Here is a 15025-nt window from a genome sequence, read left to right as displayed (position 1 = left end):
TGCGCTCCTAAGGCCAAACAGTCTACCATTCTCTGGTTCACTTGAACAAGTTGCTTTTCCATGCGCTCCTAAGGCCAAACAGTCTACCATTCTCTGGTTCATTTGAACACGTTGCTTTTTCTAGCGCTCCTAAGGCCAAACAGTCTACCATTCTCTGGTTCACTTGAACAAGTTGCTTTTCCATGCGCTCCTAAGGCCAAACAGTCTACCATTCTCTGGTTCACTTGAACAAGTTGCTTTTCCATGCGCTCCTAAGGCCAAACAGTCTACCATTCTCTGGTTCACTTGAACAAGTTGCTTTTCCATGCGCTCCTAAGGCCAAACAGTCTACCATTCTCTGGTTCACTTGAACAAGTTGCTTTTCCATGCGCTCCTAAGGCCAAACAGTCTACCATTCTCTGGTTCACTTGAACAAGTGGCTTTTCCATGCGCTCCTAAGGCCAAACAGTCTACCATTCTCTGGTTCACTTGAACAAGTTGCTTTTCCATGCGCTCCTAAGGCCAAACAGTCTACCATTCTCTGGTTCACTTGAACAAGTTGCTTTTCCATGCGCTCCTAAGGCCAAACAGTCTACCATTCTCTGGTTCACTTGAACAAGTAGCTTTTCCATGCGCTCCTAAGGCCAAACAGTCTACCATTCTCTGGTTCACTTGAACAAGTTGCTTTTCCATGCGCTCCTAAGGCCAAACAGTCTACCATTCTCTGGTTCACTTGAACAAGTTTCTTTTCCATGCGCTCCTGAGGCCAAACGGTCTACCATTCTCTGGTTCACTTGAACAAGTTGCTTTTGCATGCGCTCCTAAGGCCAAACGGTCTACCATTCTCTGGTTCACTTGAACAAGTTGCTTTTCCATGCGCTCCTAAGGCCAAACAGTCTACCATTCTCTGGTTCACTTGAACAAGTTGCTTTTCCATGCGCTCGTAAGGCCAAACAGTCTAGCATTCTCTGGTTCACTTGAACAAGTTGCTTTTCCATGCGCTCCTAAGGCCAAACAGTCTATCATTCTCTGGTTCACTTGAACAAGTTGTTTTTCCATGCGCTCGTAAGGCCAAACAGTCTACCATTCTCTGGTTCACTTGAACAAGTTGCTTTTCCATGCGCTCCTAAGGCCAAACAGTCTACCATTCTCTGGTTCACTTGAACAAGTTGCTTTTCCATGCGCTCCTAAGGCCAAACAGTCTACCATTCTCTGGTTCACTTGAACAAGTTGCTTTTCCATGCGCTCCTAAGGCCAAACAGTCTACCATTCTCTGGTTCATTTGAACACGTTGCTTTTTCTAGCGCTCCTAAGGCCAAACAGTCTACCATTCTCTGGTTCACTTGAACAAGTTGCTTTTCCATGCGCTCCTAAGGCCAAACAGTCTACCATTCTCTGGTTCACTTGAACAAGTTGCTTTTCCATGCGCTCCTAAGGCCAAACAGTCTACCATTCTCTGGTTCACTTGAACAAGTTGCTTTTCCATGCGCTCCTAAGGCCAAACAGTCTACCATTCTCTGGTTCACTTGAACAAGTTGCTTTTCCATGCGCTCCTAAGGCCAAACAGTCTACCATTCTCTGGTTCACTTGAACAAGTGGCTTTTCCATGCGCTCCTAAGGCCAAACAGTCTACCATTCTCTGGTTCACTTGAACAAGTTGCTTTTCCATGCGCTCCTAAGGCCAAACAGTCTACCATTCTCTGGTTCACTTGAACAAGTTGCTTTTCCATGCGCTCCTAAGGCCAAACAGTCTACCATTCTCTGGTTCACTTGAACAAGTAGCTTTTCCATGCGCTCCTAAGGCCAAACAGTCTACCATTCTCTGGTTCACTTGAACAAGTTGCTTTTCCATGCGCTCCTAAGGCCAAACAGTCTACCATTCTCTGGTTCACTTGAACAAGTTGCTTTTCCATGCGCTCCTAAGGCCAAACAGTCTACCATTCTCTGGTTCACTTGAACAAGTGGCTTTTCCATGCGCTCCTAAGGCCAAACAGTCTACCATTCTCTGGTTCACTTGAACAAGTTGCTTTTCCATGCGCTCCTAAGGCCAAACAGTCTACCATTCTCTGGTTCACTTGAACAAGTTGCTTTTCCATGCGCTCCTAAGGCCAAACAGTCTACCATTCTCTGGTTCACTTGAACAAGTAGCTTTTCCATGCGCTCCTAAGGCCAAACAGTCTACCATTCTCTGGTTCACTTGAACAAGTTGCTTTTCCATGCGCTCCTAAGGCCAAACAGTCTACCATTCTCTGGTTCACTTGAACAAGTTGCTTTTCCAGGCTCTCCTAAGGCCAAACAGTCTACCATTCTCTGGTTCACTTGTACAAGTTGCTTTTCCATGCGCTCGTAAGGCCAAACAGTCTACCATTCTCTGGTTCACTTGAACAAGTTGATTTTCCATGCGCTCCTAAGGCCAAACAGTCTACCATTCTCTGGTTCACTTGAACAAGTTGCTTTTCCATGCGCTCCTAAGGCCAAACAGTCTACCATTCTCTGGTTCACTTGAACAAGTTGCTTTTCCATGCGCTCGTAAGGCCAAACAGTCTACCATTCTCTGGTTCACTTGAACAAGTTGCTTTTCCATGCGCTCCTAAGGCCAAACAGTCTACCATTCTCTGGTTCACTTGAACAAGTTGCTTTTCCATGCGCTCCTAAGGCCAAACAGTCTACCATTCTCTGGTTCACTTGAACAAGTTGCTTTTCCAGGCTCTCCTAAGGCCAAACAGTCTACCATTCTCTGGTTCACTTGTACAAGTTGCTTTTCCATGCGCTCGTAAGGCCAAACAGTCTACCATTCTCTGGTTCACTTGAACAAGTTGATTTTCCATGCGCTCCTAAGGCCAAACAGTCTACCATTCTCTGGTTCACTTGAACAAGTTGCTTTTCCATGCGCTCGTAAGGCCAAACAGTCTACCATTCTCTGGTTCACTTGAACAAGTTGCTTTTCCATGCGCTCCTAAGGCCAAACAGTCTACCATTCTCTGGTTCACTTGAACAAGTTGCTTTTCCATGCGCTCGTAAGGCCAAACAGTCTACCATTCTCTGGTTCACTTGAACAAGTTGCTTTTCCATGCGCTCCTAAGGCCAAACAGTCTACCATTCTCTGGTTCACTTGAACAAGTTGCTTTTCCATGCGCTCGTAAGGCCAAACAGTCTACCATTCTCTGGTTCACTTGAACAAGTTGCTTTTCCATGCGCTCCTAAGGCCAAACAGTCTATCATTCTCTGGTTCACTTGAACAAGTTGTTTTACCATGCGCTCGTAAGGCCAAACAGTCTACCATTCTCTGGTTCACTTGAACAAGTTGCTTTTCCATGCGCTCCTACGGCCAAACAGTCTACCATTCTCTGGTTCACTTGAACAAGTTGCTTTTCCATGCGCTCCTAAGGCCAAACAGTCTACCATTCTCTGGTTCACTTGAACAAGTTGCTTTTCCATGCGCTCCTAAGGCCAAACAGTCTACCATTCTCTGGTTCATTTGAACACGTTGCTTTTTCTAGCGCTCCTAAGGCCAAACAGTCTACCATTCTCTGGTTCACTTGAACAAGTTGCTTTTCCATGCGCTCCTAAGGCCAAACAGTCTACCATTCTCTGGTTCACTTGAACAAGTTGCTTTTCCATGCGCTCCTAAGGCCAAACAGTCTACCATTCTCTGGTTCACTTGAACAAGTTGCTTTTCCATGCGCTCCTAAGGCCAAACAGTCTACCATTCTCTGGTTCACTTGAACAAGTTGCTTTTCCATGCGCTCCTAAGGCCAAACAGTCTACCATTCTCTGGTTCACTTGAACAAGTGGCTTTTCCATGCGCTCCTAAGGCCAAACAGTCTACCATTCTCTGGTTCACTTGAACAAGTTGCTTTTCCTTGCGCTCCTAAGGCCAAACAGTCTACCATTCTCTGGTTCACTTGAACAAGTTGCTTTTCCATGCGCTCCTAAGGCCAAACAGTCTACCATTCTCTGGTTCACTTGAACAAGTAGCTTTTCCATGCGCTCCTAAGGCCAAACAGTCTACCATTCTCTGGTTCACTTGAACAAGTTGCTTTTCCATGCGCTCCTAAGGCCAAACAGTCTACCATTCTCTGGTTCACTTGAACAAGTTGCTTTTCCATGCGCTCCTGAGGCCAAACGGTCTACCATTCTCTGGTTCACTTGAACAAGTTGCTTTTCCATGCGCTCCTAAGGCCAAACGGTCTACCATTCTCTGGTTCACTTGAACAAGTTGCTTTTCCATGCGCTCCTAAGGCCAAACAGTCTACCATTCTCTGGTTCACTTGAACAAGTTGCTTTTCCATGCGCTCGTAAGGCCAAACAGTCTACCATTCTCTGGTTCACTTGAACAAGTTGCTTTTCCATGCGCTCCTAAGGCCAAACAGTCTATCATTCTCTGGTTCACTTGAACAAGTTGCTTTTCCATGCGCTCGTAAGGCCAAACAGTCTACCATTCTCTGGTTCACTTGAACAAGTTGCTTTTCCATGCGCTCCTAAGGCCAAACAGTCTACCATTCTCTGGTTCACTTGAACAAGTTGCTTTTCCATGCGCTCCTAAAGCCAAACAGTCTACCATTCTCTGGTTCACTTGAACAAGTTTCTTTTCCATGCGCTCCTAAGGCCAAACAGTCTACCATTCCCTGGTTCACTTGAACAAGTTGCTTTTCCATGCGCTCCTAAGGCCAAACAGTCTACCATTCTCTGGTTCACTTGAACAAGTTGCTTTTCCATGCGCTCCTAAGGCCAAACAGTCTACCATTCTCTGGTTCACTTGAACAAGTTGCTTTTCCATGCGCTCCTAAGGCCAAACAGTCTACCATTCTCTGGTTCACTCGAACAAGTTGCTTTTCCATGCGCTCCTAAGGCCAAACAGTCTACCATTCTCTGGTTCACTTGAACAAGTTGCTTTTCCATGCGCTCCTAAGGCCAAACAGTCTACCATTCTCTGGTTCACTTGAACAAGTTGCTTTTCCATGCGCTCCTAAGGCCAAACAGTCTACCATTCTCTGGTTCACTTGAACAAGCTGCTTTTCCATGCGCTCCTAAGGCCAAACAGTCTACCATTCTCTGGTTCACTTGAACAAGTTGCTTTTCCATGCGCTCGTAAGGCCAAACAGTCTACCATTCTCTGGTTCACTTGAACAAGTTGATTTTCCATGCGCTCCTAAAGCCAAACAGTCTACCATTCTCTGGTTCACTTGAACAAGTTGCTTTTCCATGCGCTCCTAAGGCCAAACAGTCTACCATTCTCTGGTTTACTTGAACAAGTTGCTTTTCCATGCGCTCCTAAGGCCAAACAGTCTACCATTCTCTGGTTCACTTGAACAAGTTGCTTTTCCATGCGCTCCTAAGGCCAAACAGTCTACCATTCTCTGGTTCACTTGAACAAGTTGCTTTTCCATGCGCTCGTAAGGCCAAACAGTCTACCATTCTCTGGTTCACTTGCACAAGTTGCTTTTCCATGCGCTCCTAAGGCCAAACAGTCTACCATTCTCTGGTTCACTTGAACAAGTTGCTTTTCCATGCGCTCCTAAGGCCAAACAGTCTACCATTCTCTGGTTCACTTGAACAAGATGCTTTTCCATGCGCTCCTAAGGCCAAACAGTCTACCATTCTCTGGTTCACTTGAACAAGTGGACGGACACTTAGAAACAAGGAAAGGCCGAATAATAACAGCACTCTTTTTAACTCGATCTAAACAAACCGCGATAACTGCAAGCCTAACCCGCCCAGCCGGCGGGGTTAAATTTGAAGAAAAAAAAAACATTCGCTAGGCAAGGGTCGAAGATAGTTGGAAAAGCTAAAGAAGACATTCTTCAGCATCGGAAACGAAGTTACGAAGGGGAAAAACGCAAAGTTTAGCGCACGACCGAAACGCCGTGCCCATACCAGGCTAGGAATAGGACACCGACGCCTGTAGCATCGCTAAAATGTGAGTAACTCGACAATGACTGGCCGCAAAAAAAGGTCAACCACTTGATGTGACTGCCCGAGCAAGGGCCACCCATATATATAAACGGTTTATAAATACGCAACAGGGAAATACTCTTCTCACCCTTTTCGTGGTCCCAAAGTTTCGGGACTTTATAGAGCACAGGATTGCCTAACTTTTAGATGCGACTGCATCTCATTCCCTCGCTTTGTCCCTGCATCCGGCGTCGTCGGCGTCTTCGGTCGGCGTCTTCGGCCCTGCATCCGGCGTCGTCGGTCTCTTGAAGGCGGAAGAAGAGCCAGCAAAGTCAATATAGGTACTAAGGAAATAAAATCAACTGAAACGTCTACCGTACAGCGCAAAACGCGGGAGCAGGAAGCACTTTTTTACGCTGGGTGAACAAGCACAGCGTTCAGCAGCACGACCACACATCTGCTAACTCTTCTTCCTCTAAAAAATGCAATTGCTATAGGTGAGGTATTGTGGAAGTTTGGGAGACGCTTACTGCACGAGCGCTTATAACAAATAGTCATCTAAGTTACTTGAAATGCTAAAACTAAGTAAAAGTGTAAACTGGCTGTACATTTCATACCTTATATATCCAACTTCGGCAGCGTTGGCTCGTGGCCGAGTGGTTTAAAGCTCTAGCGTTATTTTTTTGCAAATCGCAAGTTAGAATTCCCAAGGGTGCGTGCTTTTTTTTAAGTTGATTTTTTAGTTTGCGGCCGACGTTTTCTAAACTGAGTTCACAATTTTTGGGCAGTAACGTTCACTGCTTCACGAGCCAGTTCGCAGAACGCACGCAGACTGACACTGACGCACTACCAAGTTCTCGTTGGCGTGCTGTTGCCACAAGCACCGACTACTTGCGGGCAGTGGGCACAGGCCAGAATCAGCAGACCCTTGCCCTGGTGCGAACACGCTTTTTACGATACAGGCATGAGTGAGGCAAGCTGCGAATATTCGGGAAAAGCGCAAGGCATTTGAGCGTCTGCAATGCCGCGGAGGGCGTTCATCCATTGCGTTGGCCTCGGCTAGTGATTGCTACGATTCCAAGCCGTCCTGGGAGGATTACCTTAGGCATTTGACAGCAGACAACACGGCAGAAGTGCGGTACGGTGATTACTGAGATATCGAGAATGCCCGTAAAACGATCACGTCGGATGGCAAGCATGTTGTTGTGTACAACCGAAACCGAAACTTGTTTGAATGCTAACATTGGACATCGTCCAATCAAGGTGCATCTCCTCCCGTCGTCAGAGCGTTTAGATGGTGCGGCCGCCACGTACCGCGCATTGTAGGTTTCCTTCTTTCCTTCTTTATAAAATAATTACCGACTTATCACCCGGATAAACGACGAAAAGTGTGGTAATTTTACCCAGTCACGCAGTGCAAGCAAAACCGCGAGCTTGACAAATTCACTTCAGTGTCCCTTTAAAAGATTGCAAAAGATTGGGTATAAAATTCCAACGTCTGCCGCAATCGTGCCAACATTTGGTCGGGACAAAAAAACTGCACTGTTCGCCGTAATCGTAGCCGCAACGGTAATCGCCGTAAACATGCTTGAAACGCGAAAAACACGTCATAGCGTACGTCTCTCCAAGGTGATCTACAATGATTGTCCCTTCAAAAAAATGAGATGCTCACACCTATAGCAAGAATGATGTAGTAAGGATCGTTGCCGCAGCGAGGAAGCGAAGCGGCTGTAATCGTAGACTTAAACCTTCGTGATGATTCAGAAGGTTGCTTACTGCTTTGCTACCTTCAAGTCGTAGGCGTTAGGGTGATCTTCCTTCATTTTTTGCTATAGAGTAGTATTAAAAGGCGACGAAGGACGCTAATGCGCTATCAGCGGCCTTCTTGGCCAAGTGAGCGTAAAACTAGCCATTGTTTTCGTAGTTATACACTTTAGCATGCAGTGGCTTGCTTTTAGAACGACCACATGTCCGTGCCTGTCTCATCAGCAGGCCATCGTCTTCTTGAGAACCGCGCGTAAAAAAGCAAAACCGACAAACGCTAACTCAGTATCCCTGCCGTCGTCCGAAGGAAGCGTCTGTCGCTGTCTCTCTCTTTTTCGCCTGGCTGTCTGTGCCCAACCCATGCAGGTGTTCAATCTCTCGACCCGCTGCTTCCTCCGACCACGAAGACGACGAGGCAGTAGTGAAAGAAACGGGAGCTCGGGCATAGAATCTGGCAGGGAACTGTTCGGAAGCTGGCCGCATCATCGCCAATAAACATTTTTCTTAGGCCTTGAGTTTCGCTTTTCGCACTCGTGGCTCAACACAGGTATGAAGTGCTGCCTGCTGCGGAAGTAACCATCAGCCCGGATATCTAACATGCTACACTCCACAGATTCGACCATGCTAGGAAGCATCTTAAGGTCATAATCAGCATTACCTCACCAGAGAAGGATCTGGCCACCCTGGTGTAATAGTTGGCCGCCACCTCCAATCACTTACCAACAACCAACTCAACCCCCCCCCCCCCCCCCCAGTATCGAAGGGGAGCGACCGGGCTTTGTGCGCAAGGACGCGGGGGCAAATGCCGTTGCTGTTGGACAGAAGTCGCTTTCCGCGGCTTCACGGGAACCCAAGAGCCCCCGCCGAGGCAAGTCACAATGAGCGAAAGGTTGCAGGGAGGGATGGAGAAAGGCGTGCAGTATTGCTCTTTCGGCGACAATCTTCAGCTGCGAGCCGCGCATCGGGGTCTCGCCCATTGGTTGTGGGTCCGAGACGCGGCTATTCAACGAGCGCTCCCCGCCGGATCTCCGACCGGGCCGAGGCTTCCTCCCGTGGCTTCAAACTCAAATGGTCTTATGGGCTTCAACTTTAGGAAGGTTGCACCAGCCGAGTCAACCGAATGCTGACCTGTGCGAGAGGTAAGTGCCTTCTCTTTGCGAGTGTGTGATGTCAATTTCAGTGCCACGGATTTTCGTGATTGGTGCATTCCTGAAAGAATCGGGAGAAAGGGGGAAATGGGGGCGGACCCAACCTGGTTATTAATTTTCGTGCGCGCAGGAGCGCAGAACCCTGTTAACTCAGTCAAACGACGTGTTTATATCTGTACATGAAGTTTCTCTCTTCGCCCTACTCGGCCCCAATTCTTGACCCAACTCCGGACCAACGGACGCCATCACCGGTCACGCTACCAGATCCGCAACAGTACAAAGCCTGCCCTCTGATTAAACTTTGGTAGCCGGCTGTGCTTGCCGTTTTGCTCGCCTCGGTTTACGCATTTGCGCGTGGCCAGTGTCATTCACCAGACGTTTCTGAGGCGTATTTTAGTTAAAAAAATGGTGTATCCTTTATAAATGTTTGCATGTCACTTGTTTAGGCTCAGGTCACTGGATGTCTCGAAAGAAATCCGCCATCATAGACGCTGCAGAGTGTTTATTGAAATGGGATAATACGAGAGTGGCAAACATGTCACAAGACGTTCCAATGCACACACCCCTAAAAGTTGTCAGCGGTATCTCTCCCTGAAAAAATGCTTTCAATGTAGGTGTTGATCTGACGTGGGATCAACCTGAAAACAAGTTTTACATCTGCAGAACTGAATGAGAGTGGTCAAACATGGAACACATGTTTACCGGGTCAGGCTGGAGGATAACTGCAAAGTTGGGCGCCCTTAGGGAGGACAGTTCGATATTACAGAGCTCGTCACCATAAATGAAACCTGTAAAATAATTTAAGGGCAGTTGCGTAGGGTTATACGATTATGAATTCGCGCAAAGTGCTATACACTGGAGTGGAAGAATTCTACACACGCTTGCTTTTTCGCAAACAAATAAGGAAAATGCTGAACATGTGAAAGACAAATTAAGAAGTTAGCAAACGATTCCAGGGCTGGGTAAACCGTAATAGGAACTGCACGTATGGTGTTGTACATGCGGCTGTGATTGAAGAGCTGTAGAGCATTTAAGAGCTGTACAGAGGAGACGGCATACGAGATGCCCAGGAGCGGCTTTGTGATGTGTTCTTCCTGGGCAGCAGAAAGGGAAAAGAAAACGTTTGATCCGTATGCCCGTATTGTACGATTTTTGTCGTCGTAGCGAAACGCTTTATTTGTGAAGTAAGGCTACATCTACATATTATTCATTCTAGTTTTGTCGGCCAAGAGCTTTTTGTCCGAGACGATAGCCCCGAAAGTAACCATATTTCTAGCAGGAACGCTGAGCGTTGAATATTATCACAGTCATCATGCACGGATACGGAGGAAGCTGATTACGACTAAGCATATTTATAGCGACGTGATTAGCGAACGTTTTTTTGTTAGATTGAATGCGAACATGCTGTTCAGTGAAGTTTATTGAATTTCGAAATTACAGCTACACCGTTATGTCAACAGTTCATGGGTTGTACCAAGTATGCTTTACCATGGTTGGCCCAGCCACACGAAAGCAGGGTTTCAAGGAGACGAAGGTATCTTTTTAGCACTTTCGGCAAGCAATAATGTCGTATTTTTTAAGAAAACGAAGAATATTTGCTATTTATTGGGGCGAATTGCAAAAGCGCATGAATACGCAGTAAAGATGGTTTAGTCGCTTGGCCTCCTGCCAGCCCGAATGCTTCATTTCGTGCAGTTAAACACTATTGCTTGCGAAAACGGGCAGTAAGTAGTTTTAGAAAATATTTAAGGCTAACGTTTCCACGAAAGACGTCAAAAATGATGCACAGGACACAGTGCCGTAACGTTAGTTCACACCGTGCGCGAGATTAGGTGACACCAATCACGCTGCTACGGTTTTCAGCCGTGAACGCTTGTCAGAAAACCCCTCGAAAAGACCGTCGAGCTCCAAATGACATGCGTAACGAAATCTGACTATGCCAGCTTAAAGAGTCTGTTGGGACGCGTTGCTCGGCAGAGCTTCGCAAGTGAACAACTCGCGTCCCAAACGACAACTGAACTTTTATTATCATCCTTCGTCTCGAAGATAACTTTCTCGTGCGGGCGCATGCGCTCTCTGCACCGCACACAGAAGCGCCGCTTTGCGTCGCCACAGTACTCCCCCCCTAGTGAGTGCGCGCACAACGGCCGCACTCGGACGACCCACTGCGGTTCATAAGTTCATGCGCACCGGGGGTCTCGTCCACCGTCCACTCCGCGTGAACCGTTTGAGGATTTGTTGGGGCTGCGCTACGTGGTCTGCCGGGGGTGCCTGCGAAGATGGAGCTCGAGGTGGTGCAGGTGCTTCGCTGTCGGAGTCCACGTGTGCTGGTTTTACGCGGTCTAGAGAAACCACGTCGTGACGACCACCTCTGTCGATTGTAATGTGCTTGTCTGCCCGTCGCAGCACCTTGAAAGGCCCGTCGTACGGGGGCCGGAGTGGACGCTGTACGGCGTCGTGCCTCACAAACACGTGCGAGCAGGAGGAGAGTTCCCGGTCCACGTAGACTGGCCGGGCTGCGGGCGGACGCGGAGGAACAGCGCGTAGCTTGCTCATGATGTCTCGCAGTCGCACGGCGTAGTCCGCGTTCGCGTACACGTTCTCGTCCTTACTGGTAGCGAAAAACTCCCCTGGGAGGCGAAGCGTTGTTCCGTACACCAGTTCAGCAGAGCAGCATCCAATATCTGCTTTCAGAGCCGTCCTAACGCCCAACAGAACAAACGGCAGTGCCTCTACCCAACTGTGACTCGCAGTAGCCGTCAGGCTCGTCTTCAGATGACGATGGAACCTTTCCACTATACCGTTGCTTATCGGATGGTAGGCAGTTGTTCTGATGCGGGAAGTACCCAAGAGCCGGGTGACGCTTGCGAATAGGGCGGACTCAAACTGTGTTCCGCGATCCGTAGTCACGGTTGCCGGCACTCCGAAGCGGGCCACCCAGTGGAAGATAAATGCGCGAGCGACGGTATCAGCAGTCATGTCTGGAATGGGCACGACCTCCGGCCATCGCGTGAAGCGATCGATGCAGGTTAGCAAGTAGCTTTGCCCCTGACACAACGGCAGTGGTCCCAAAATGTCAACATGCACATGGGCAAATCGACAGTCCGGCAGAGGGAAGGATCCCAAGGGGGTCACAGTATGTCGCTGAACTTTGGAGCGCTGGCATGCGAGGCACTCTCGTGTCCAGTGTCGGACATCCCGGTTTATTCCTGGCCACACGAACCTCGCTGTGCATAGCCGTTGCGTGGCTCGAATCCCGGGATGCGCCAGGCTGTGCAGCAAGTCAAAAATGCTGCGACGGAGGTTCGAGGGGACGAACGGTCGGGCCCTGCCTGTAGACATGTCGCAGCATACGGATCCTGTGGGTTCTGCCAACCATTGCAGCTTCAAGGCGCTGGTTGAAGACGTCAGTAGACGCTTCAATTCTCCATCACTGCGTTGAGCCGTCGTAAGTGTGGTGAAGTCCACGCCGCTCGGCAGGCTGATGGCATTCACTGGACCGCGCGAAAGAGCGTCGGCAGCAGCATTATCCGTGCCACTAACATGGCGTATATCTGTCGTGAATTCTGCGATGTACGACATTTGGCGGAGCTCCCGTGCCACGTGCGCACCAGAATCGGAGTTCGCGCGCAATGCGTAGGTGAGTGGCTTGTGATCCGTGAGCACAAAAAATTCTTGTCCTTCCACATAATGCCGGAAATGCCGGATAGCCGCGTATATGGCCAGGAGTTCCCTACCAAAGGTGCTGTACCTTCGTTCGGACGGGCTCAGTTTTCTGGAGAAGAAGGAAATTGGTCGCCCCACTCCGCTCACCCTCTGCTGCAACACGGCTCCAATCGCTGCATCGGAGGCGTCCACCATGACGCATTGAGGAACACCAGGCTGCGGGTACGTGAGCATGGTAGCATTTGCGAGAGCTTCCTTAATCATCCGGAATGCTTGTGTGGATTGGTCGTTCCACTGAATGGCAGTTGCCTTAGATCCAGATGCCGCAAGTAGGCTGTGGAGAGGGTGAAGGATGTTGGCGCATTTCGGGATAAACCTACGGTAGAAATTCACGAGTCCCAGGAACTCTCGAAGCTGGCGGAGGTTTTTCGGCTGTGGAAACTGCCGTACTGCTTCCACCTTGTCCTTCTGGGGCTGTACTCCGGCACTTGAAATGCTGTGGCCCAAAAATGATAGTGTCGGTACCCCAAGCACGCACTTTGCCGTATTGATAACGATGCCGTTCTCTGTCAGTCGCTGAAGTACGTAGCGCAGATGCCGCTCGTGCTCTTCAGGAGTGCTGCTAGCAATCAGAAGATCATCGAGGTATACCTTGCAAAAGTCGAGGCCACGGACAACGCCATCCATGAACCGTTGAAAAGTTTGGCCGGCGTTGCGTAAGCCGAAAGGCATGCGTAGGAACTCGAACATTCCGAACGGCGTTGTTATTGCGGTCTTGGGAATATCCTCCGGTGCTACGGGTATCTGATGATATGCTCGCACTAGATCTATTTTAGAGAAAATGGTAGCACCATGCAGGAAGGAGGTCATGTCATGAATGTGCGGGACTGGGTAACGGTCTGGCACGGTTACCCGATTCAGCGCTCGATAGTCCCCGCAAGGGCGCCAATCACCGTCTGTTGATTTTGGGACCATGTGAAGAGGTGACGCATATGGGCTGGATGAAGGACGTACTATCCTGAGTTCCATCATGTGGGCAAACGCCTGTCGAGCCAACCGCAGCTTCTCGGGTGACAGGCGCCGTGGTCGCGCATAGACCGGTGGGCCTGTGGTTTCGATGTGATGCAGGACGCCGTGCTTTACTTCTGGAAATGCCTGTGGCTGTCGCGTCAGCTCTGGGAACTCTTGTAGTATTGCGGTGAAGTACGCTTCTCCAGCCGGACTAAGCAAGGCCGGGCTGATAGGGGGGTGCCAACACGGCGTGCCTTGTACCGCTCCCCGAGAAACAGGATCTTGAAGCCGTTTGTTGCGGACGTCGACCAACAGACCGAAGAACTGGAGAAAGTCTGCGCCTAGTATGGCGAATTTGACATCAGCAGCTATGAACACCCAGCTAAACGTTCTGCCGAAACCGAAGTTCAGCGACAGTGAACGATGGCCATATGTTGTTATCACCGTGTTATTGACAGCTTGCAAGGGCGATGCACTAGGTTTCTTTCTTTCAGCTTGTGACGCCGGTATAACGCTCACCTCGGCGCCTGTGTCAACTAAGAAACGTACTCCGTTGTTGCGGTCGGTAACGAAGAATACCGAGGGACGACTTGGAGGCAACGTAGTAGCACTGGTCGCCCTCAGTGCCTGCCGCGGCTGTTTCCCGAGTGCGCGCACGGTGGGACACATTTACGCGCACTACTTCCGAACCTCCGATGATACCAGCAGATATGCTCGTGCTGCTTTTGCGATAGCGGCGTGTTAGGCTCGGTTATCGTTTGCGCCCTCCTGCTTGCGTGCAAAGCTGATACTTTTTCGGCAAGTCGAGAAATCTCCTCACGCATCTCTTGAAGTTCGTTTAGAGGCTGTTGCGCTTGCACGGCAGCCATGGGTGTGGGCGGGGTCATCGCTACCAGTTTGTCAGCAAGTTCGGCGGCTGCGGTTAAATCCTTGTGCTCTGAGGCCGCGACGACCATGCGGACGCCTGAAGGCAACTTTTGCAAAAAAAGTTCTCGGAGCAATGCTCCATCTATCGTGGTTGATGTCTCGCCGAGCAATTGTTGCATGTGCAGCAAAAGCTGACTAGGAGTACGGTCGCCGAGTTCCGTGCCGCGAAGCAATTGCTGCAGTCGTTGTGGTTCGGAGGGCGTAACTCGGCGAACAAGGGTTTCTTTTAGCGTTGCATATGCGTTTTCGACAGGTGGTGCGAGCAACAGATCCCTGATTTCACTGGCTATGGCGGGCGGCAGACTGCTGACTACGTAGTGGTATTTCGTAAGGTCTGCGGTGATTCGTCTGGCTGCGAACTGAGATTCCACTTGTATGAACCAAAGTGCGGGGTCCGCAGTCCAAAAAGGGGGCAGCTTACCGTCGACTGAGGAGACTGTCGGAGGGGCGTCGGTCGTGGACGTTGAATCCATATTGCGGCTGGTTCGACACTCCGGTCGCTGTGTCTGTATTCCGGGTCACCAATGTTGGGACGCGTTGCTCGGCAGAGCTTCGCAAGTGAACAACTCGCGTCCCAAACGACAACTGAACTTTTATTATCATCCTTCGTCTCGAAGATAACTTTCTCGTGCGGG

The 15025-nt window shown here is 49.5% G+C and overlaps 1 protein-coding gene across 1 annotated transcript; it reads right to left on the bottom strand.

Annotated features, from left to right (window-relative positions):
• Positions 1-10958: 10958 nt before the first annotated feature.
• On the bottom strand, positions 10959-12686 carry LOC144159883 (uncharacterized). Its single transcript, XM_077691540.1, has 3 exons — positions 12600-12686; positions 12010-12118; positions 10959-11416 (listed from the first exon to the last, which is right to left on the bottom strand). The coding sequence occupies exons 1-3, from the start codon at positions 12684-12686 to the stop codon at positions 10959-10961; spliced, it is 654 nt and encodes a 217-aa protein (XP_077547666.1).
• Positions 12687-15025: the final 2339 nt, after the last annotated feature.

The sequence above is a fragment of the Haemaphysalis longicornis genome, unplaced genomic scaffold (genome assembly GCF_048455015.1).
Source record: "Haemaphysalis longicornis isolate Haplotype H1 unplaced genomic scaffold, Haemaphysalis longicornis Haplotype H1 scaffold_10, whole genome shotgun sequence".
Classification (NCBI taxonomy): domain Eukaryota; kingdom Metazoa; phylum Arthropoda; class Arachnida; order Ixodida; family Ixodidae; genus Haemaphysalis; species Haemaphysalis longicornis.
This window is presented reverse-complemented; position numbering and strand designations above follow the sequence as displayed.

What these genes read in the sequence shown, in the direction of transcription:
- LOC144159883 (XM_077691540.1), bottom strand. Translation starts at nt 12,686, where the DNA reads ATGCTCACGTACCCGCAGCCTGGTGTTCCTCAATGCGTCATGGTGGAC. An exon ending in GAGCCGTGTTGCAGCAGAGG is followed by an intron (nt 12,119 to 12,599) that starts GTGAGCGGAGTG and finishes ACATGTCTACAG; the next exon opens with GCAGGGCCCGACCGTTCGTC. An exon ending in CAACGGCTATGCACAGCGAG is followed by an intron (nt 11,417 to 12,009) that starts GTTCGTGTGGCC and finishes TTCGCCTCCCAG; the next exon opens with GGGAGTTTTTCGCTACCAGT.